Source organism: Budorcas taxicolor, chromosome X (assembly GCF_023091745.1).
Source record: "Budorcas taxicolor isolate Tak-1 chromosome X, Takin1.1, whole genome shotgun sequence".
In the NCBI taxonomy this organism is placed as follows: Eukaryota; Metazoa; Chordata; class Mammalia; order Artiodactyla; family Bovidae; genus Budorcas; species Budorcas taxicolor.
Window position 1 is genome coordinate 63,503,998 of NC_068935.1, and position 23,400 is coordinate 63,527,397.

General features: G+C 45.8%; 1 protein-coding gene across 1 annotated transcript in view; it reads right to left on the reverse strand.

Annotated features, from left to right (window-relative positions):
- LOC128069480 (histone-lysine N-methyltransferase PRDM7-like) overlaps positions 1-23,400 on the reverse strand; it is a 132,176-nt gene that overhangs the window by 7,130 nt on the left and 101,646 nt on the right. The window contains 2 exon segments of the mRNA XM_052662663.1: positions 21,598-21,790; positions 22,913-22,980. Of these exon segments, the coding sequence (XP_052518623.1) occupies positions 21,598-21,790; positions 22,913-22,980 (261 nt within the window).

The window sequence follows — 23,400 nt, forward strand, 5'->3', positions numbered from 1 at the left end:
TGGATTCTGGTTGCTAGAATTATGTTAAGGATTTTTGCATCTATGTTCATCAGTGATATTGGCCTGTAGTTTTCTTTGTTTGTGGCATGTTTATCAGGTTTTGGTATTAGGGTGATGGTGGCCTCATAGAATGAATTTGAAAGTTTACCATCCTCTGCAATTTCCTGGAAGAGTCTGAGTAGGATAGGTGTTGGCTCTTCTCTGAATTTTTGGTAGAATTCAGCTGTGAAGCCATCTGGACCTGGGCTTTTGTTTGCTGGAAGATTTCTGATTACAGTTTCAATTTCCGTGCTTGTAATGGGTCTGTTAAGATTTTCTATTTCTTCCTGGTTCAGTTTTGGAAAGTTGTACTTTTCTAAGAATTTGTCCATTTCTTCCAAGTTGTCCATTTTATTGGCATATAGTTGCTGATATTAGTCTCCTATGATCCTTTGTATTTCTGTGTTGCTTGTTGTGATCTCTCCATTTTTATTTCTAATTTTATTGATTTTATTTTTCTCCCTTTGTTTCTTGATGAGTCTGGCTAATGGTTTGTCAATTTTACTTATCTTCTCGAAGAACCAGCTTCTGGCTTTGTTGATTTTTGCTATGGTCTCATTTGTTTCTTTTGCATTTATTTCTGCCCTAAGTTTTAAGATTTCTTTCCTTCTACTAACCCAGGGGTTCTTCATTTCTTCATTTTCTAGTTGCTTTAGGTGTAGAGTTAGGTTGTTTATTTGATTTTTTTCTTGTTTCTTGAGGTATGCCTGTATTGCTATGAACCTTCCCCTTAGCACTGCTTTTACAGTGTCCCAGAGGTTTTGGGTTGTTATGTTTTCACTTTGATTCATTTCTATGCATGCTTTGATTTATTCTATGATTTGTTGGTTATTCAGCAGCGTGTTGTTTAACCTCCATATGTTGGAATTTTTAATCGTTTTTCTCCTGTCTAATCTTGCTGCATGGTGGTCAGAAAAGATGCTTGGAAAGATTACAGTTTTTTTGAATTTACCAAGGCTAGATTTATGGCCCAGGATGTGATCTATTCTGGAGAAGGTTCTGTGTATGCTTGAGAAAAAGGTGAAATTCATTGTTTTGGGGTGAAATGTCCTATAGATGTCAGTTAGGTCTAGGTGGTCTATTGTATCATTTAGTTTGTGTTTCCTTGTTAATTTTCTGTTTAGTTGATCTATCCATAGGTGTGAGTGGAGTATTAAAGTCTCCCACTATTATTGTGTTATTATTAACTTCCCCTTTCATACTTGTTAGCATTTGTCTTACATATTGTGGTGCTCCTATGTTGGGTGCATATATATTTATAATTGTTATATCTTCTCTTTGGATTGATCCTTTGATCATTATGTAGTGTCCTTTGTCTCTTTTACAGCCTTTGTTTTAAAGTTTATTTTATCTGATATGAGTATTGCTACTCCTGCTTTCTTTTGGTCTCTATTTGCAGCGAATATCTTTTTCCAGCCCTTCACTTTCAGTCTGTATGTGTCCCTTGTTTCAAGGTGGGTCTCCTGTAGACAACATATACAGGGGTCTTGTTTTTGTATCCATTCAGCCAGTCTTTGTCTTTTGGTTGGGGCATTCAACCCATTTATGTTTAAGGGAATTATTGATAAGTATGATCCCGTTGCCATTTACTTTATTGTTTTGGGTTTGAGTTTATACACCCTTTCTGTGTTTCCTGTCTAGAGAAGATCCTTTAGCATTTGTTGGAGAGCTGGTTTGGTGGTGCTGAATTCTCTCAGCTTTTGCTTGTCTGTAAAGCTTTTGATTTCTCCTTCATATTTGAATGAGATCCTTGCTGGGTACAGTAATCTGGGCTGTAGGTTATTATCTTTCATCATTTTAAGTATGTCCTGCCATTCCCTCCTGGCCTGAAGAGTTTCTATTGAAAGATCAGCTGTTATCCTTATGGGAATTCCCTTGTGTGTTATTTGTTGTTTTTCCCTTGCTGCTTTTAATATTTGCCCTTTGTGTTTGATCTTTGTTTATTTGATTAATGTGTTTTTTTTGGGTGTTTCCCCCTGGCTTTATTCTGTTTGGGACTCTCTGGGTTTCTTGGACTTGGGTGATTATTTCCTTCCCCATTTTAGGGAAGTTTCAACTATTATCTCTTCAAGTATTTTCTTATGGTCTTTCTTTTTGTCTTCATCTGGGACTCTTATGATTTGAATGTTGGGGCATTTAACATTGTCCCAGAGGTCTCTGAGATTGTCCTCATTTATTTTAATTCGTTTTTCTTTTTTCCTCTCTGTTTCATGTATTTTTACCATTCTATCTTCTACCTCACTTATCCTGTCTTCTGTCTCCGTTATTCTACTATTTGTTCCCTCCCAAAGTGTTTCTGATCTCATTTATTGCATTATTCATTATATAATGATCCTTTTTTATTTCTTATAGGTCCTTGTTAAGCCTTTCTTGCATCTTCTCAATCCTTGTCTCCAGGCTATTTATTTGTAACTCCATTTTGTTTTCAAGATTTTGCATCATTTTCACTATCACTATTTGGGGTTCTTTATCAGGTAGGTTCCCTATCTCTTCCTCTTTTGTTTGGTTTGGTGAGCATTTATCCTGTTCCTTTACTTGCTGGGTATTTCTCTGCCTCTTCATCCTGTTTGTATTGCTGTGTTTGGGGTGGCCTCTCCGTATTCTGGCAGATTGTGGAGTTCTCTTTATTGTGGAGTTTCCTTGTTGTGAGTGGGATTGGATGGATGGCTTGTCAAGGTTTCCTGGCTAGGGAAGCTTGTGTCCATGTTCTGGTGGGTGGAGCTGGATTTCTTCTCTTTGGAGTGCAATGAAGTGTCCAGTAATGAGTTATGAGATGTCAATGGGTTTCGAATGACTTTGGGCAGCCTATATATTGAAGTTCAGGGCTATGTTCCTGTGTTGCTGGAGAATTTGCATGGTATGTCTTGCTCTGGAATTTGTTGGCCCTTGGGTGGTGCTTGGTTTCAGTGTAGGTACAAAAAAGATCTTCAAGACCAACATAATCACGATGGTGTGATCACTCACCTAGAGTTAGATATCCTGGAATGTGAAGTAGAGTGGGCCTTAGAAAGCATCACTATGAACAAAGCTAGTGGAGGTGATGGAATTCCAGTTGAGCTATTTTAAATCCTGAAAGATGATGCTGTGAAAGTGCTGCACTCAATGTGCCAGCAAATTTGGAAAACTCAGCAGTGGCCACAGGACTGGAAAAGGTCATTTTCATTCCAGTCCCAAAGAAAGGCAATGCCAAAGAATGCTCAAACTACCGCACAATTGCACTCATCTCACATGCTAGTAAAGTAATGCTCAAAATTCTCCAAGCCAGGCTTCAGCAATACGTGAACCGTGAACTTCCAGATGTTCAAGCTGCTTGTAGAAAAGGCAGAGGAACCAGAGATCAAATTACCAACCTCTGCTGGATCATGGAAAAAGCAAGAGAGTTCCAGAAGAACATCTGTTGCTGCTTTATTGACTATGCCAAAGCCTTTGACTGTGTGGATCACAATAAACTGTGGAAAACTCTGAAAGAGATGGGAATGCCAGACCACCTGATCTGCCTCTTGAAAAATCTGTATGCAGGTCAGGAAGCAACAGTTTGAACTGGACATGGAACAACAGACTGGTTCCAAATAGGAAAAGGAGTACGTCAAGGCTGTATTTTGTCACCCTGCTTATTTAACTTCTATGCAGAGTACATCATGAGAAACGCTGGGCTGGAAGAAGCACAAGCTGGAATCAAGATTGCTGGGAGAAATATCAATAACCTCAGATATGCAGATGACACCACCCTTAGGGCAGAAAGAGGAACTGAAAAGCCTCTTGATGAAAGTAAAAGAAGAGAGTGAAAAAGTTGGCTTAAAGCTCAACATTCAGAAAACGAAGATCATGGCATCTGGTCTCATCCCTTCATGGAAAATAGATGGGGAAACAGTGGAAACAGTGTCAGACTTTATTTTTTGGGGCTCCAAAATCACTGCAGATGGTGACTGCAGCCATGAAATTAAAAGACGCTTACTCCTTGGAAGGAAAGTTATGAGCAACCTAGACAGCATATTCGAAAGCAGAGACATTACTTTGCCGACTAAGGTCCATCTAGACATTACTTTGCCGACTAAGGTCCATTACTTTGCTGACTGTGGTTTTTCCAGTGGTAATGTATGGATGTGAGTGTTGGATTGTGAAGAAAGCTGAATGCCGAAGAATTGATGCTTTTGAACTGTGGTGTTGGAGAAGACTCTTGAGAGTCCCTTGGACTGCAAGGAGATCCAACCAATCCATTCTGAAGGAGAATAGCCCTGGGATTTCTTTGGAAGGAATGATGCTGAAGCTGAAACTCCAGTACTTTGGCCACCTCATGCGAAGAGTTGACTCATTGGAAAAGACTCTGATGCTGGGAGGGATTGGGGGCAGGGATTGATGCTGGGAGGAGAAGGGAATGACAGAGGATGAGATGGCTGGATGGCATCACTGACTCAATGGACATGAGTCTGAGTGAACTCCGCGAGTTGGTGATGGACAGGGAGGCCTGGCATGCTGCGATTCATGGGATCGCAAAGAGTCGGACATGATTGAGCGACTGAACTGAACTGATGGAGGCGTTTTATGAGCTCCTATTGATTAATGTTCCCTGGAGTCAGGAGTTCTCTGGTGTTCTCAGGATTTGGAGTTATTCCTCCTGCCTCTGGTTTTCAGTCTTGTTCTTACAGTAGCCTCAAGACTTCTCCATCTGTCACTTTCAAGGCAGTTCCCTCTGTTTTAGCTTCTTCTGTTTGCTGGTGTCTTCAGTGTCTAATTTCCGCCCTGACACAAGGAGGTGGTGGTGGACACTTTTGTAGGCTCACTTGTTCAACTGTGCTCTGGGGCGAGAAGAATGCTGTGAACAAATATCACTGGTGTGTGCTTGCAGTGTCTCGGCCACACTGGGTTTTCCCTCACTCACGGCGTGTGTGCTTTCCCTGTCTACACTGCTTAGATTCTAGGTTGCTCTGCCGGGAACTGTCTGAGGCCGGCCTTGGGTTGTGCGCAGATCCCAGGTCTAAGCTGCTCAGGTTCAGGTACTCGGGTACTCCACAAAGGTGCAGACTCGGTTGGGCCTGCGTTTTGTGCCCTTCCCAGGTCCAGGCAGCTCAGGTGACCGACCAAGTGTTTGATGAGTGTGGTCCCTGCGAGTTATCACCTCCCCCGTCCCTGCCACTCAGTTTTCTGGGTGTACAACCGGTTCACCTTCTCAGGCGGATGTCGACCATCCAGAATCCCAAGAAGTCTTGGTTAGCAATCAAGTCTGCTTGCAGTTTGGTAGATGATGCCTCCCTGTGGCCGCAATTGCCCCTTTCCGACTCTGGCTGCCCTCTCCTGTCTCTGGCGGGGGATGGGCTGGTCCACAGCCGGCTAGCTCTAGTCAGTCCTTTGTTCTGTGAGTGGGCCTGGCAGTGTCTTAGGTTAGGGCTTTTCAGGGGTAGCTATCCCACAGTCTGGTTTGCTATCACAAGTTAGTTCCCTCAGATTGCCCTTGGGGCATTCAGGCCCAGTTCTTACTCTAAGCAAAGCAGCCGGTGCCTCCCTGCCCAGCCCCCGTTTGCTAGTGGTGGATGCAGGGATCTGCGCTGCTTCTCCACCAGGAGTTACCATTGGGCACATAATCTGTGGGTTTTAATTATTAATATTTTATATTAATATTTTATATTAATATTTGTTTTTCCTCCCGGTTATGTTGCCCTCTGAGGTTCCAAGGCTCACCACAGACTCGCCAATGAGAGTGTTTCCTGGTGTTTGGAAACGTCTCTCTTTTTTAAGACCCCCTTCCCAGGACGGATCTCCGTTCCAACCTCTTTTGTCTCTCTTTTTATCTTCTATATTTTTTCCTACCTCCTTTTGAAGACAATGGGCTGCTTTCCTGGGTGCCTGATGTCGTCTGCCGGCATTCAGAAGTTGTTTTGTAGAATTTACTCAGTGTTCAAATGTTCTTTTGATGAGTTTGTGGGGAAGAAAGTGGTCTCCCCGTCCTATTCCTCTGCCATCTTAGGTCAGCCTGTATCATCATTTTAATATGTTGCTGGATTTTGTTTGTTAGAATTTTGTTGAGGATTTTTGCATCTATGTTCATCAGTGATATTAGCCTGTTGTTTTCTTTTTCTGTGGCATCTTTGTGTGGCTTTGGTATTAGGGTGATGGTGGCATTATAGAATGAATTTGGCAATTTACATTCCTCTGCAAATTTCTGGAAGAGTTTGAGTAGGATAGGTATTAGCTCTTCTCTAAATTTTTGGTAGAATTCACCTGTGGCTTTTGTTTGTTGGAAGAATTTTTATTCCAGTTTTTATTTCCATGCTTCTGATAGGTTTGTTAAGATTTTCTATTTCTCTTTCAGTTTTGGAAGATTATAGTTTTCTAAGAATTTATCCATTTCTTCCAAGTTATCCATTTTATTGCCATATAGTTGCTATTAGTGGTCTATTATGATCCTTTATATTTCTGTGCTGTCTGTCATGATTTCTCCATTTTCATTTCTAATTTTTTGATTTCATTCTTCTCCTTTTTTTCTTGATGAGTCTGGCTAATGGTTTGTCTGTTTTACTTATTTTCTGAAAGAACCAGTGCTTAGTTTTGTTGAGTTTTGCTATAGTCTCCTTTGTTTCTTTTTCATTTATTTCTGCCTTAATATTTATGATTTCTTTCCTTCTACTAACCCTGGAGTTCTTAATTTCTTCTTTTTCTAGTTGCTTTAAGTGTAAAGTTAGGTGATTTATTTGATTTTTCTCTTGTTTCTTGAGGTAAGCTTCTATTGCTATGACCCGTCCCCTCAGCACTGCTTTTACTGATTCCCATAGGTTTTGGGTTGTCATGTTTTCATTTTCATTTGTTCCTATGCATATTTTGATGTCTTCTGTGATTTGTTGGTTATTCAGAAGCATGTTGTCTAGCCTCCATATGTTTGTATGTTTAATAGTTTTTTTTTTCCTGTAGTTGACATCTAATCTTACTGCATTGTGATCAGAAAAGATGCTTGAAATGATTTCAATTTTTTTGTATTTACCAAGGCTAGATTTATGACCCAGGATGTGATCTATCCTGGAGAAGGTTCCGTGTGCACTTGAGAAAAAGGGGAAATTCATTGTTTTGGGGTGAAATGTCCTATAGATATCAATTAGGTGTAACTAGTCAATTGTATCATTTAAAGCTTGTGTTTCCTTGCTAATTTTCTGTTTGGTTCATCTATCCATAGGTGTGAGTGGGGTATTAACATCATCCACTATTATTGTGTTACTGTTAATTTCCCCTTTCATACTTGTTAGCATTTGCCTTACATATTGTGGTGGTCTTATGTTGGGTGCATATATAATTTTAATTGTTATATCTTCTTCTTGGATTGATCCTTTGATCATTATGTAGTGTCCTTCTTTGTCTCTTTTCATAGCTTTTATTTCAAAGTCTATTTTTTCTGATATGAGTATTGCTACTCCTGCTTTCTTTTGATCTCCATTTTCCTGAAATGACTTTTTCTCGCCCTTCACTCTCAGTCTGTATGTGTCCCATGGTTTGAGGTGGGTCTCTTGTAGACAGCATATATAGGGGTCTTGTTTTCATATCCATTCAGCCAGTCTTTGTCTTTTGGTTGGGCATTCAACCCATTTACATTTAAGGGAATTATTGAAAAGTATGATCCCTTTGCCATTTACTTTGATGTTTTAGGTTTGAATTTATAAACCTTTTCTGTGTTTCCTGTCTAGAGAAGACCCTTTAGCATTTGTTGGAGAGCTGGTTTGGTGGTGCTGAATTCTCTCAGCTTTTGCTTGTCTGTAAAGCTTTGATGTCTCCTTCATATTTTAATGAGATCCTTGCTGAGTATAGTAATCTGGGTTGTAGGTTTTTCTCTTTCATCACTTTAAGTATATCTTCTCATTCCCTTGTAGCCTGAAGAGTTTCCATTGAAAGGTCAGATGTTATCCTTATGGGGATCCCCTCGTGTGTTATTTGTTGTTTTTCCCTTGCTGCTTTTAATACTTGCTCTTTGTGTTTATCTTCATTAATTTGATTAATATGTGCCTTGGGGTGTTTCACCTTGGGTTTATCCTGTTTGGGACTCTCTGGGTTTCTTGGACTTGGGTGGCTATTTCCTTCCCATTTTAGGGAAGTTTTCAACATTTTTTCTCCTCAAGTATTTTCTCATGCCCTTTTCGTCTTCTTCTTCTGGGACTTCTATGATTCGAATGTTTGGGTGTTTAACATTGTCCCAGAGGTCTCTGAGGTTGTCCTCATTTCTTTTAATTATTTTTTCCTCTTCGCTTCATTTATTCCACCCTTCTCTCTTCCACCTCACTTATCCTATCCTCTGCCTCAGTTATTCTACTGTTGGTTCCCTCCAGATGTTTTTTATCTCAGTTATTGCATTATTCATTATTGATTGACCCTTTTTTATTTTTGCTAGGTCCTTGTTTAACATTTCTTGCATCTTTGCCATCCATGTCTCTAGTCTATTTATCTGTAACTCCACTTTGTTTTAAAGATTTTGGGTCATCTTTACTATCATTATTCTGAATTCTTTTTCAGGTCGACTCCCTATCTCCTCGTCTTCAGTTTGGTTTGGTGTGCATTTATCATGTTCCTTTACCTGCTGACTATTTCTCTGCCTTTTCATTTTCTTTAGATTGCTGTGTTTGGGGAGGCGTTTCTGTAGGCTGGAAGTTGTGGTTCTTCTTTATTGTGGAGCTTGCTCCCTGTGGGTGGGGTTGGAGAGTGGCTTGTCAAGGTTTCCTGGTTAGGGAAGCTTGCATCTGTGTTCTGGTGGGTGGAGCTGGATCCTCTCTCTCTGGAGTGCAATAAAGTGTCCAGAAATGAGTTTTGTGGTGTCAGTGGGTCTGGTGTGGCTTTGCGCAGCCAGTATTTTAATGCTCAAGGCCGTTTTCCTGCGTTGCTGGAGAATAAGCATGGTTTATCTTGCTCTTGACTGTTGGGTGGAGCTTGGTTTCAGTGTAGGTAGGTATGGAAGCTTTTGGATGAGCTCTTGTCGATTCATGTTCCCTGGAGTCAGGAGTTTTCTGGTGTTCTCAAGTTTTGAATTTAAGCCTCCTGCCTCTGGCTTTCAGTCTTATTCTTACAAGAGCCTCAAGACTTCTCCATCCATACAGCACTGATGATAGAACATCTGGGTTAATGGTGGAATGATTCTCCACAGTGAATGGCACCCAAAGAGTGTCACAGAGTTACATGAAGCAGAGAAGAGGGAGGAGGAAGATAGAGGTGACCAGGAGGAGAGGAGGGGGGGTCAAAAGGAGAGAGAGCAATCTAGCCAGTAAACAATTTCCTATGTGCTCTCCACAGTCTGGAACACCCACAGAGGTTCACAGAGTTACATAGAGAAGAGAAGGGGGAGGGAGGAGATAGAGGTGACCTGGGAGATAAAAGGGAGAGTACAAAGGGGAGAGAGCAATCAAGCCAGTAATCACATCCCTAAGTAAAAATGAGTACTGAAGATTAGATTTGTAAAGGTACAATTTTGATAACAAATATCAAAAAGAAAAATTAAAGTCCTAGAGTAGAGGTTAGACTCTCAAAAATACAATATTAAAAATATGAAACAACATCAATCACAAAATTAAAATTATATATATGAAATTTGCATTAAAATAGGGCCTTTTTTGCAAGTTAATAGTAGGTTATAAAAATGAAAATTATAGGAGTAATAAAGAAGTTAATAATAAAAAAATTGTAAAAAATTTAAAAACTGATAATAGTAAAAATATATCTAGGAATTTCTCTGGAGCTCTTGAGGGCAGTGTTGGGTCAGTACAGTTTTAGATAGTTACTTGTTCCAGCATATAGTACTTCTCAAGGTCTATAGGCCCCTTCCAATGCTTAGTCCATGCTAACTACAGGGTTTTAATCTGTTGCACGTGTCATTTCCAGAGCAGTTCCCTATTCATTGTTTGTTTTGGCTTTCTCTGTTTGCAAGTGTCTTCAGTGTCTAATTTTCACCTTGACAGAATGGGGTGAAGGTGGTGACTTATTTAGGTTTACTTGTTCAGTTGTGTTGTGGGCAGGGAGTTCAGTTCAGTTCATTTCAGTTGCTCAGGCATGTGCAACTCTTTGCAACCCCATGGACTGCAGCAAGCCAGGCCTCCCTGTCCATCACCAACTCTTGGAGTGTACTCAAACCCATGTCCATTGAGTCGGTGATGCCATCTAACCATCTCTTCCTCTGCTGTCCCCTTCTCCTGCCCTCAATCTTTCCCAGCATCAGGGTCTTTTCAAATGAGTCAGCTCTTCGCATCAGGTGGCCAAAGTATTGGAGTTTCAGCTTCAACATCAGTCCTTCCAACGAACACCCAGGACTGATCTCCTTTTAGGATGGACTGTTTGGACCTCCTTGCAGTCCAAGGGACTCTCAAGAGTCTTCTCCAACACCACAGTTCAAAAGCATCAATTCTCTGGCACCCCTACTCCCAGGGATCTTCCTGAATCATGGATGGAATCCGAGTCTCTTGCATTGGCATGTGGGTTCTTTACCACTGAGCCACCAAGAGATGGGCTTACTCCGGTTTACTGAATCTTTACTCAGTGAAGATGCACATTTACTTTCTTTCAATTTTAACACTGTGCCACCTGGCACAGTACTCCAAAGTACTCCAGTACTTTGGCCACTTCATGCGAAGAGTTGATTCATTGGAAAAGTCTTTGATGCTGGGAGGGATTGGGGGCAGGAGGAGAAGGGGACGACAGAGGATAAGATGGCTGGATGGCATCACTGACTCAATGGACATGAATCTGAGTGAACTCTGGGAGTTGGTGATGGACAGGGAGGCCTGGCGTGCTGCGATTCATGGGGTCGCAAAAAGTCAGACACGACTGAGTGACTGAACTGAAATGAACTCCTTCCTCAAAGACTTTTTTCTGCATTGCTGTAAAACAAGGTCAGCAGGCCATAAAGTTACAGATCCAGAGTTTGCAAGTTGTTTGATCTTCTGCAAGCTAAGCTTTTTACTTTGGGAAGAATCAGACCTACTGATAACAGGTGTTGGGCAAACTAGAATTCTGGTGGGAGGGCACACTTTTGAGTAGCAGCCACCTACTGTAGACCAATAGCCTTAAAAATAAGTAGAAATGTGAATTTTTAAGTCCGTACTTCTACCCTTTGGAATCTATCTTGAGGAAATTACCAGTCAGGCAAAGACTTATACAGAAGATTTCTGCTGAATCATTAATAGGGAAAAATGGAAACGTATTAAATGCTTAACACTTATATTATAGTACTTCTTTTATGCATCCAAGTACATGTTTTTGAAGAAATTTTAGCAAGAAAAAAATGCTTAATGTTAAATAAACATAATTCGAGGAAAAATTAATCCTGAACATGCAACAATTACATTATTGTTATATATGCAGTGACAGTCTCTCAGTTGTGTCTGACACTGTGACCCCATGAACTATATAATCCATAGAATTCTCCAGTCCAGAATACTGGAGTGCATAGCCTTTCCCTAATCAGGGGGTCTTCCCAACCCAGGGATCGAACACAGGTCTCCCACATTGCAAGCAGATTCTTTTCCAGCTGAGCCGTATAAATGCCACTATAAAACTAAGAAAATATTCCAAAATACAGGCAGCAGTTAATGCTGAATAACAAGACATAATACATATTAATTTTGTCCATTTCTTAAATTGTCTTCAATTACACTGTATTACTAGACTATCTGAAACCCAGAACATTCCCTTGAAACCAAGGACAAAGGCAAGAAACTGGAGGTGCAGTATTTGAAAATATATTCAGATACAGAATGATAGTTCAGCTTTATTTTATGCTACAAGAAATATTGAAACACATTCCTCCTCCAGCCAGAGGAAAACAACAGGGCCAAGAGTGCCCAAAGGCCAATATAAGCAAACAGTTAGGCCCCCACAATAAATCAGCAACCAGTGTAGGAATCAATGCCCTGGGGAAGGATGCACTGCCTAGGGTAATCTTAGGCACTCTTTCTTGGCCTAGGCTTAGGGATAACCAGGGTCACAAAGTACCCTGTAATTGGTTGCTGATCCCAACCAACAGGAAAAGCTGCTTGAGACAGGAGATGATAGAAATTCGGAGGTAGCCACCATTTTTAGCCGTCAGCTAGCTAAAAAGGAGGGAAAAAGAAAATCAAATTAAATGTGGGAATTGTTCCTCTAATTCTCTCTGCCCCCTCAGCTGGTGACAGGCTCACTGCATATATCTACATCCTTAGACTTCACCTTTGGGGGTGGGGGTCTCCAATTGACTGTTAGAATGACCCCAGACACCTGCCACCCACCCAGGCCGTTTTGCAAACTACCATTGCCAGGATATTGCCATTCATTGTGAGCTCCTTTCTTACTGCCCTGAGGTAGGGCTCAGGGACTGGTGGGCCATCTCTGCCTCCATGGGTGACAGGAAGAGCACTATGTTGGAGGTGGTGGCTGTGAGGTTAAGGGACCATCTCATACCAACCTTGCCTGTGCCTCAGGCCTACTGTTCATTTGGAGGCCTGTTTCCTTCTGGCTGTTCTCACTTGTCTCCATTCTCACTCCAAGTCTGCTCCCAGCCCTTCCAGTCCCTCAGGCCATCTCCCCCCTCCATCTCTCCTTGCCACCACTGACCCATAGCCCCGAGGCCAGAACCCGCAGCTGTCTTCTTGGTCTCGCTCCCCACAGCCTTTCCTATCCCTAGGCTGACCACTTTCTCTCCATTCCAGTGTCTACTGTAGGCCCATTCCTCCCCGGTCCAACCCCTTGCCTCTCTTCAAATAGGATTCAAATTGAAAAGGTGGCTTCTTGGTCTTCCGGCCACGGGCGGCACATGGCCACCAAGTCCCTATGCAGCATGTCCACCAGGTCATGGTCCAACATGTCCTTCTGACCCTGGGGCAGTGTACCACCAGGCCCTGGCGCCACATGTCCACCTGGTCCTGGGACAGTGGTCCCACCCAGCCCTGGCATGAATTGTCCACCTGGCCAAGGCATGGCATGTCTACCAGGCCCTGCCAAGTCCTGTCTGCCCAAGCTGGGCAAGGCGTCTCTGCCAGGTCCTGGAGTGTGAGGTACACGTGCCGGCTCTGGGGCTCTAGCTGTGGCTGCACCTGCCTCTCCCATGCCTCCGAGGCCCTGGTGCCATTCAAGGCCATCTGGGTTACCAGGTTCATCCACGCCTCCCTGGCCTTCAGCACCTCCTGCCACACCACCTCCGCTGGCACCTGGGTCTGCGGCCTCCAGAACCACTCACGCTGCAGTTCAGCCCACCAAGTTCAGCCGGACTGTCTGAGGGGCTGAGGCACCCAAAGGAAACCATGCCCCTGGGAGGGTGCCAAGAGTGCCTATGCAGTCAGGCCCTGGATGGCCCTCCTAGGTGGTTATGAGCATGTGACTGTTTCCCGCCAAACATGGAAACACCAAGTGAGCCTCTTCCCCTTACACCTCTGCTGCCATGTTCACGTGAGACCAGCCTACTGACTTCAGCTTCTGGAAGGGAGTCAAGCACCAGGGCCAAGCCAGATCTGTCCCATTCGTTTCCCACACGTAGCTCAAGTCTGTGTTTTAAGAAAATTAAATGTGCATTACTTTTTAAAAAACACCATCCTTGTACAGAAGGGGGACAAAAAGAAGCAACTGTAGAAAAATATGGGAAACCTATTGAAAATGTGTTCATTTTCCCAGTACCCCTCGACTCCTCCATCCTGCAACACAAAATTAGTGCAGCTCAAGTTTTCATCAAAATTCCGCTGTAACTCAAAAAGCAATATGGGCATGTGGGCATGTGCATGCATATACATGGGGGTGCGCCAGGGCTGGCCCTGGAGTCCTGAGACAAGGGATGTAGAGTGGGCTGTTCCTGCTCACCTGGGGAAGGAAGAGGGGACTACTGTTGGGCCCACTGGGGATGGCATGGGGTAGGGGTGTCTGGGGGTCTGGGCACATAGACTGCAGGGACTCCAGGCTGTGGGCATGCCCCGGGCCCCTCAGAAGCACCAGAGGAACCAGCTAAACTCAAGGGTTGGGAGAAGGGCAATGTTCCCCTGGATGCTGCCCAGTCTCTTGCCCTCTGCTGGAACAACTCTCTTGGCTTTTCCCTCCCCAGGAATAAAGTCTTGAGGTTCTCTGGATGGCTGATGTTGCCGGGGAACCTCAACTGGGGGTGACCCTGTGTCTGCTGGCCTGCTGGGTGCTGGGTCTACTTCTGTGTCTGGAAGGGGGTCAAGTCAACAGGCAATGTACAGCTGGGAGTGATGACAGGGCTGGGGCAGCACTGCCTGGTAGTGGGGTGCATCTACCAGGGACCACTGCTGCCAAAGGAGGTGACTGCATCGGGGTTGTACTTCAGTCTGGCCCCTGATCACCACCCCCTGGCTGGAAAGTACTCTCGGCCCTCCAAATCCAAGGCCAGCAGCCTTCGCCCACCCCCCTAGTGGGGGAGAGGCACCAGTAATGGCTGATCCTTCCCTGTGGGTGGGGCATCCCTGTCCCACCTTCTCACCCACCTAGTTTCTCTTGATTCTGTCTCTGAGTCAGTTTTAGAGTATGGGTAGACCCAGTCTAATGCCTGTGTCTGTTCCCTTCTCTGTGGCCTAGAGGACCCCAGAAGGGAGCCTGGACACATCTCTCCCTCAGGGGCCCACTGTCAGGTTGGGGGGACATTTGAAAGAATAGTTGTGCTGCATAAGGGGGCTCACGAGAATACAATGGACTAGAGGGTTAATGGCCAAGCCACTTGACCTACCAGGGTCCTCCCTCCTCCCACTCCACATCTATACCTGTGCCCTTCATCCATAATGATAACTAAAACTTGCTATGGTCATTCGCTCTTTTAGGTGATTTCCATGTATTCGTCCATCACATCAGTGTTCAGACAGTATTGCCATATCGGTGTCCTGTCTCCCATAATGCAGATCTCCTCCAAACAAACCACACACAACAACTCTCTCCCCAACACCAGTGGCTAAAAGCCTTGAACATTTTGGTTTCTGTATTTCACAAAACTATGATGAAAACAGTGCTCTCTCAGGGATGGGACTTAAGTTGCGTCTGAATTGTGAGATCTCCAAAAGAAAATAATGACAATGAGAAATAATATGTGTGACAAGAGAGTGACAGAAGTATGAAGGAAAGACAGTGTATGATAGAATGAGGTTCTTAGTTTACCACTGTGACAGGTAAATGGTTTTGAGTGAGTGTGACAGAGTGAATGTGTGATTGGGACAGGAATTTAAAAGGACAGAATGTGATGGAAAGAAACTAAGATGCAGATGATAGTGATAGCAGTAGTCAGGCCCCCGAGATGATAGATGATAACTTAATGTGTCCGGTGAATGGTGCTGCCGGATTCCTAGTCTCCAAAGGGAAATATTTAATTCTGAGACCAAGAGACACAATTTCAGTCACTCAGAGATTTGTGTAGTAGGAATTTTATTAAAGTGATATTGATTGAAAAAGCTTCTGACATAGACATCAGAAGGGGGTAGAAAGAGTACCTGGTTTGCTAGTTTAAGCAGAGCATTTTATACTTTTCTGCTAGCTGCTGAGAATAGATTAAAAGGATGCCTTGAGGCTGTGAAAATCAGGTGTTGGTGTGCTGACCTGGCATGGATGGAGCTGGTGTGGTCTTAGTGGTGACCTGAGTGGGGTTGGACCAATATCTTGTGAAGGTTTCCTGGTTGGGAGGATTTTTATTTGTGTTCTGGTGGGTGGAGCTAGATCTTGTCTTTCTGAAGGGCAGTGCCTGGGTCCAGCAGTGTGGTTTGCGGTGTCTATGGGTTCAGTATGGCTTTGGGCAGCCTGTCTGCTGACGTGCAAGGTTGTGCCTCTATTTGGCTGAAGGGTAGGAGAAGGGTGTTTAGCACTACAGCTTGCTGGCTTTTGGGTGTGGCTTAGTCTTAATGTTGAGATGGAGGCCTTTGGGAGGGCGCTCGCCTATTAATGTTCTGTGGGGCCGGCAGTTTTCTAGTGATTGGAAGACCTAGAGTCATTAGCCTTCAGCCACCAAGGGATTGAAGTCAGGTCCCTTGCATTGCAGGCAAATTCTTTACTGTCTGAGCCCCCAGGGAAGCCCCTAGAGAATGCCTAACACAGATTAAATATTCAACAACTACATGTTAAAAATGAAGAGTATAGTCATGAATAGTAGGGATTGATTATCATGACGATTATTGTTCTTATTTCACAAGTCTTTGCTGTCAGATTATAGCAGGAATGTGTATGGTAGGATGTAGGAACACAGTACACTTTCCAACTGTGTGTTTATCTGAAAGTTTCTACAGTTGATGACAGGTCCTCAATTACCTTCTAAAGACAGTGACAGGATTTTGCATTGCTCTCTCTCTCTCTCTTTAACCTTCCTTCACTTTCTCATCTACTCGTTGTTGTTGAGTAGTGGCTAGGTCATGTCAGCCTCATTGTGAACCTATGGACTGTGGCCCACCAGGCTCCTCTATCCATGAGATTTCCAAGCCTCCCCTCCAAAAAGAAGCCAGGTTTGGGGAAAGAGCACATGGGCAGAGACCTCTGAGGACAGAGGGATGGAAAGGCCCACCAGGATGGGATGAGGGTCAGAAAGCTTCAGGTTTACAAGAGGTCTGGGCAGGAACCACAGCTCCCAGGCCTGGCCATGGACACTTCCCAGCACCCCTTCTCCCTGCCATCTGTCTGCCCTGCCCCACATTTGCCAAGAGTGCTGGAGTCTAGACTGTGGTACTTGCTGAACTCTAGACACAGCTATCTGCTTGCCAGTGTGTGGGAGGGGTGGAGTGCTCTTTAAGACTGGTTGAAAGTGAAAGTGAAGTTGCTCAGTCATGTCCGACTCCTTGCGACCCCATGGACTGTAGCCCACTGGGCTCCTCCATCCATGGGATTCTCCAGGCAAGAATACTGGAGTGGGTTGCCAAGACTGGTTACAACTCTGAAAAGCGGGACTGAAATGCAGGGGTTAATCTGGCTCCAAGGAGCTGAAGGGCCTATATTGCTCCCAGGGCCAGAGGCCAGACCAGAGCTGCTGAAGGAGCCCAGAGGATTTCTTGAAAAACCTCTGAAATTGATTATTAGGAAGCAGCACTGAAAAGACTACAAACAGAAACCTGATATAAACTGAAGTGTGAAACAAATGTAAGGAATTGTTGTCACTGGTGTTTCATAGAAAGCTGGATTAAATGTGTTCCATAATCAGCACATTTATCACAGGACTTTCAGTTATATTTCCAACACACAGCATCACAACTTCATGGAAGGTATTTTTCATTTTCACAAAAATGAGGGCTGACAATTTGCTGGGAAGGAGGCTTGAGCTGGAATGCCCAGCACCAGGGCACGTGGTGGCTTAGTAGTATTTGTTCTCAAGTCCCTGGATGCCTGGATCCCACTGGGGAGGCTGGTCCAAGCCAGAACAAAGCAGACAGTAAACATTTAAAAAGGGCTCAATGTTGGGCACCCTGCCAGGCTCTCTCGAACCCACCCTAGTTGGGCAGTGGAACCCAAGCCTGGTTATGCTCCAGGGATGGGGTAACAGCCCCAGTCTAGGAGGTCTGGGGGAATAAAGTAGGCACTGGTTTTCTTTCCTTCTCTTTAATATCATGCCTGTGCTATGTTTCAGTATGGTCGATTTGCAATGCTGTGACTGTTGTCAGCATACAGCCACCTGATTCAGGTATGATGAATCTATGGGAGATCTATACCCTTTCCCAGATTTTTTTTCCCTAGGTCAAACAGATGGCTGAGTATCAGGTCCTTCTGGATTATGTATGTGAGATTCAGATTTTGTGTATACAGTGAAAGATTATTTCTGTGGATGCTCACCTAGAGTTACACATTTCTGGGTTAGAGATACAGATTTCTGTGTTTATGTAGAAGGAAGGAAGAAAGGGTCCCTGGAAATTCACCATGGGCATTCTGGAGGTTCAACAGAATGGAGGCCTCAGGACCTCGTCCTGGAGCTCAAGATGTAGGTGCAGGCCACCACCCTTTTGAAGGAGGAGGTGCAGTTCAGTGAGGTGCTGGCAGCCTCCAACCTGGACCCCTCAGTCCTGACACTCATGTCCCGCAAGTTGGAGGTAGGCTTTGAGGGCTGCAGGTGGGGCTCCGTCCCTGCAGTGCAGACCTTCAGTCAGCCTTGGGGAGGGCCCATCGTGGTTTCCTGGCCAGAGCACCCAGGCCAGCGTGCTCCATGGTCTCCTGGCTCCAGTGTCTTCAAGGTCTCCCCAGCCCCTTCCTGGCCTTCCAGTCATCCTAGCCCGAGTCCACTCCCTGTTGCAGCTTGGCCTCTTAGCCAAGGCCACAGCTGCCATCTGCCTGGACACTAAGATGAACTGGAAGAGGCCACAGCAGGAGAGGAAGGTCCGCGGTGGCCTGTGTGGTGGATGCTGGGAAGGCTTCCCTGGGAGGCACTTCTTGGCACAGGCTGAGCGTCTGTTCCCTGGTGTTTCCATGGTGGTGTGTGGCATTCCCCTGGGCTGGGCTGTCCCCGTCACTGGGCACTGCCAGGAAGGGACAGACGAGGCCTTGGTGCCCAGGAGCCGGAAGGCCAGACAACACCTGGCAGACACCCTGCCTGGAGCCGGGCCTTGTTTCTCTGCCCTCTGACCTGGGAGATGTCACAGAAAGAGTGGGTGATGTGGACGGGGGACTCTGTGTGGTCAGGCCTGGCTCTGGGGTCCTGGCCAGTGGGGTGACCTGAGGCAGCCAGCCCCAAGGCTAGGTCCCCTCAGGGTCTGAGGGTGGACACACACCAGGGCCTCGCTCCGAAGCCTTCCCACGGCAGTCTCTATGTGGATGTCCCCGCGGTGGAGTCAGGCTACACTTCCCTGACACCTTCCTCTCCTCAGTCATTCTGGAATCGAAGAACAGCACCATAAAGGATCTGTAGTACAAGCTGGCCCAGGTCTGCAAGGTGCTGGATGACGCCACCCCTCCCTCACCCAGGAGCCCCCTGATCTTGAAGTCAGGGTGCTGACACAGTCTGAGGCCGTTTATGCCCACCCAGGGTCACTGGGCCTGCGTGTGGCCTGGAGTCTCTGCTGCCACTGCTCAGTGCACATCCTGCCTGGTGTCCTGGGTGACCCTTGTTCTGGCAGCATGCTGCTAGCCTGTCCTCTGGGGCCATTGTCGGAGGCGTGGGGATCTCTCTGGTCTCTCAGGTGAACATCCACATCCTCCAAGCAGGGGCAGGTGGGGCTCTGGCCTTTCTCAACCACTCACAAAGACTTCCTGTGCCGTGCTCTGACTTTGGTATCATCTGTCCTGAACCGAGCGTCCCCAGCTCTCTGGCCAAGCCCATAGCTCTGTTAGAGCTTGGCCTGTGGGGACATAGATGCAGTGTGGCCTGCAGACAGCAGACACCACACAAGTGTGGCTGACAAGAGCCCTGGGTCTTGGAGCCCCAGGTTAGGGCAGTGCTGTCATGGGCCCTCGCTCTCTGGTGACCAAATCTCCCGGGCTTCCCTGCCCATCAGGCCCTCCCTGGTGCTCTGAGAACCCCCATATGTCCTGACACAAAATTAGGGCCATGAACTGGGTGCATGTGCCTCTCGGGAGAACTTCCATAACCCACATCTGATTGTCGGGAGGGCTGAACCCCAGAGAAGCAGGGGGGCTGGGGCCCAGCCCCAGAGTTCTCCTGGAGCCCGGACCTCGCTCCCCCTTTCCTCTCAGCTCCAAGCACTTTGTCTTGACTGTGTTGGGGACAAGGGGTCCCTCTGAGCTTTCTTCCTGAGTCAGACCAGGCTCTCAGCATGTAACGTGCTCTGCTCTTGAAAGGTTTACCACCACCTTGTGAGATGTGCCCTTTCAAAAAGAGTAGGGGGACAGAGATCCTGCCTGCATGGGTCCTGCCAGCACTGTTACCCAGATCTCAGCTTTTCTCAGAAGGGGGAATGGAATAGATGGCGACAGACATGGCAGAAAGGGTGATCCCCAGGAAGGTAGGGATGGTGGGCCTGAGTAACAAATGCCCAAGGGGACCAGGAACTCTAAGTGCATCCCCTCTTCAACCTCTGCAGGCATAAATCAGGGACATTACCTGAGGTCCCACACATGAAGTGGCTGGGTAGCCCCCTGAGAAGTTCTTAGACTCGGGCCAAACTTCTTCTGGACAGTAGGGACACCACTGGCTACCATCCAGCTGAGTTGGGTAGTGTCTGTCACCTACTCACCTGGACCCGCACTCCTGAGGGTGGAGACTCAGTGACCTCGATCCATTTGGCTTCAAAGGGTGGCTCTTTCCAAGAGGTCTTTCTTTGATGGATATTGTCTTGAGGACACCAATCACTGAGGTGTGTCCTGCTTACTTTAATTATCCCCTGGTGCATCATGTGCTCTGAAAAGCTTTACGTGCCTCTTTACACCACTAACCGCTGGGCAAACACTCTTCTTAAGGCGGGGACATTAAGAAGATGGGTGACTACAGCCTTGTGGTCACTCTTACCTGTCACAGACCTCTCAGAGGCCATCCACTGGGTGAGTGCAGAATAATGGTCGCTTTGGTGTGTCATAGACCTCTCAGAGGCCGTCTGCTGTGGGAATGCAGGCTTGTGGTTACTCTGGTCTGTCAAAGATCTCTCACAGGCTGTCCATTGGGTGAATGCAGAATAATGGTAGCTTTGGTGTGTCATAGACCTCTCAGAGGCCATGTGCTGGGTGAATGCAGGCTCATTTATTTCATTCAGTCTTAGTCTATTTAACATGCACTAGGAATCCCTGGTTAAAAATACATCTTCAGCCAGACTCCTCACACCCTCACTCCCATGCATCTTCAGCCAGCCCACTCTCCCCTCATGTCTGGCAATGAACTGACCTCTGAGGGGACTCCCCACTGCTGTCTCTTCCCAAAAATGAACCGAATCATCATCTTGGCACAAAGAATATACTGCTTGCAGTCGAATGCCGCATGGTTGTTCTGTGTCATCCAGGAAGACCCCTGGGGCCTGCACATGGACACAGGTGCTGAGGATTTGGTGTTCTGTCCAGCCTCCTTCCTCTCCCTCTGTGTATCCTCCACGACCACTGGCATCGCCTTTCTCATCTCTGGGGCTGCAGCACTGGCTGCTCCCCTGCGTGAAATCCTTTCCCAGAGGTGTTATCTCTACAGAGATCCTGCTTCACCATCCTGCGACACACCCCACCCTCTGCTCATGCTAATCCGAGGCACTTTTCCTGCACCGGTTTGCTCAGAGCACCAGCCCCTGTCTGGTATGAAGCCAATGCTGCCCCAAGGCAGTGGTTCTGTCTGTTTCAGTGCATGGGGCCCTGTCTGGCACAGAGTATGAACTCACATGACAACAAGCTGAAACAGTAACTGAATGCAAATCACTGTATGCATGTCACTTAGAAATGTGGAGTAAATGAGGGAGAAACAGGTAAAGGTGAGAGTGCTGGTAGGTGCTAGAAAACTTGCTTTTAGCTTCTAAGACTTTCAGCAGAAGGTGATGTTACAGATTTTTTGCATGAAATATTGAAAATTAGAATTAACATTTTAATATAAATATTTTTCACAACAGTCATATGAAATGAATCAAATTCTGAGGCATTTTAATTGCGACTTGAGTGACTTTACACTGGATTGTACTATGCTTCAGAATTGGACCTGGGAAGCTCCCCAGGATGGGATGGGGTGCTGGAAGAGGGGTGACACTCTACTCTCCCGGCCGCGAGCATGCTCTTCCCCCTGCTTTCACACCTGATGCCAAGTTTCTCGCCATACTCGTCCCCGTACCAGACCAGCAGCTCACAGCCAGGCCTGATCACCTGGCAGGTTCTGTAGAAGATCTGCCCATGATACTGGAAGGCCACCAGGTTCTGCTCCTCATAGTGTCGGGCACAGTTCACATACCTGGGGTTGAGGCCAGGAAAGGGAAAGAAACCACAGGTGATGAGTTCCCTCCACTGTCAGACCATGCCCAGCTCCTTGCATTCAGGGTCTGAGGCCGCCATGGCTCCCACTGCCCCTCATGGGGACCGTCTGTTCACACCTTTGACCATGGCATGTGAATTCCTATTTCCAAATCCTATTTCTCATCCTCTTCCTGGATGGAATGCTTTCCTCTCCTTACCTAATTAGCCATTGTACAGAGCCCAGTTCCAGACTTGTTTCCACCTGGACTGTCTGTAAGACTGGTGACCTCCAGCTCCTCTAAACTCTGAATTAAGTTCTCTTTCATTTCATAGGACTGGGTGCTCTTAGGCTAGCATGCATCCCTCAGCACTCACCCCAACCTGCCTTTTCTCCTGAGGCTTTTCTCCAATATCCCCATGTGTATCCAGGGTCCTATTCACTTGCCCACCCCCTCCCATGGAAACTTGTAGAGTGCTCTGACATAGCTTGAGACAGACAACAGTAATAGTTTATTCACTTTCTGTCTGCACTGATGAAAGGAGAGGCCCTCAGAGAAGGGGCATACTCATGGCCATTCTGCCCCACATTCCTCCCCAGGCCTCAGGGCCCACTTCTCACTGGAACCGAGCCTAGGGAGGTTATTGCCCACATGGACTCAAGGTCTCCCATTTTAGGTTATCCTGGTGCTGTGCAGTTATTCAAAAATAGAAAAATTAATGATACTATTCCTAAAATAAACTGGTTCACGCCTGTCTTCAGTATGTTCTCCAAAAGGACATGGGTTGTGTGATCTGCTTCAGTAATGAAGTTCACTGTCTAAACTGGGACATAAGGTGCTTGGTAAATGTTAATTAAGTGAGTTAAAGTGTCCCTGGTGAATCTAGACTCCTCAAGTTGTTTTCAAGTACCTCAGTTTTGTTGAGCATATAGACTTATATTTTGAGGGCACATGCTATATTTTTCTTCCTTTCTTTCTAACGTATTTTGAAATGAAAGAGCATGATATGGAGGGAAAAGAGGAAATATGTGAAAGCTATTGAGGGAGACGGGTTGAGAAGGAAAGGGGTGTGGGCTTGAGGGAGGAGCAATGTCTACAAACTCCAGGCTCACTGCACTCACCTCATCCAGTTGGCTAAAGAAGTGTCCTTTCCATCCACATACTCATAGCTCTTTCTCCCTTTGGTGATCTGAGTGTCAGAAAAGAGATACAAGCTTTGATCTTTTTTTTGTGGAAGTACTAGAAGAAATTTTTCCCTCTGCTGTCATTCTGCTCTTCAGCTTGCATGGATTCAGCTGCTGGTCAGACCACATGGTAAGCTCCTTAATCATAATTTTAAGTCTGCGTCTATTGGCACACTGAAGGCAAGGGCTCTACAAGAAAGAAGTCACTTCTGTATGCCTGTATCACTGTCTCTCATCTCTCTTCTGATCTTTAGATAGAAGTCATGTGTTCATGTAGTCCAGTAGTCATGTATGGATGTGAGAGTTGGACTATACAGAAAGCTGAGTACTGAAGAATCCATGATTTTGAACTGTGGTGTTGGAGAAGACTCTTGAGAATCCCTTGGACTGCAAGGAAATCCAATCAGTCCATCCTAAAGGTGATC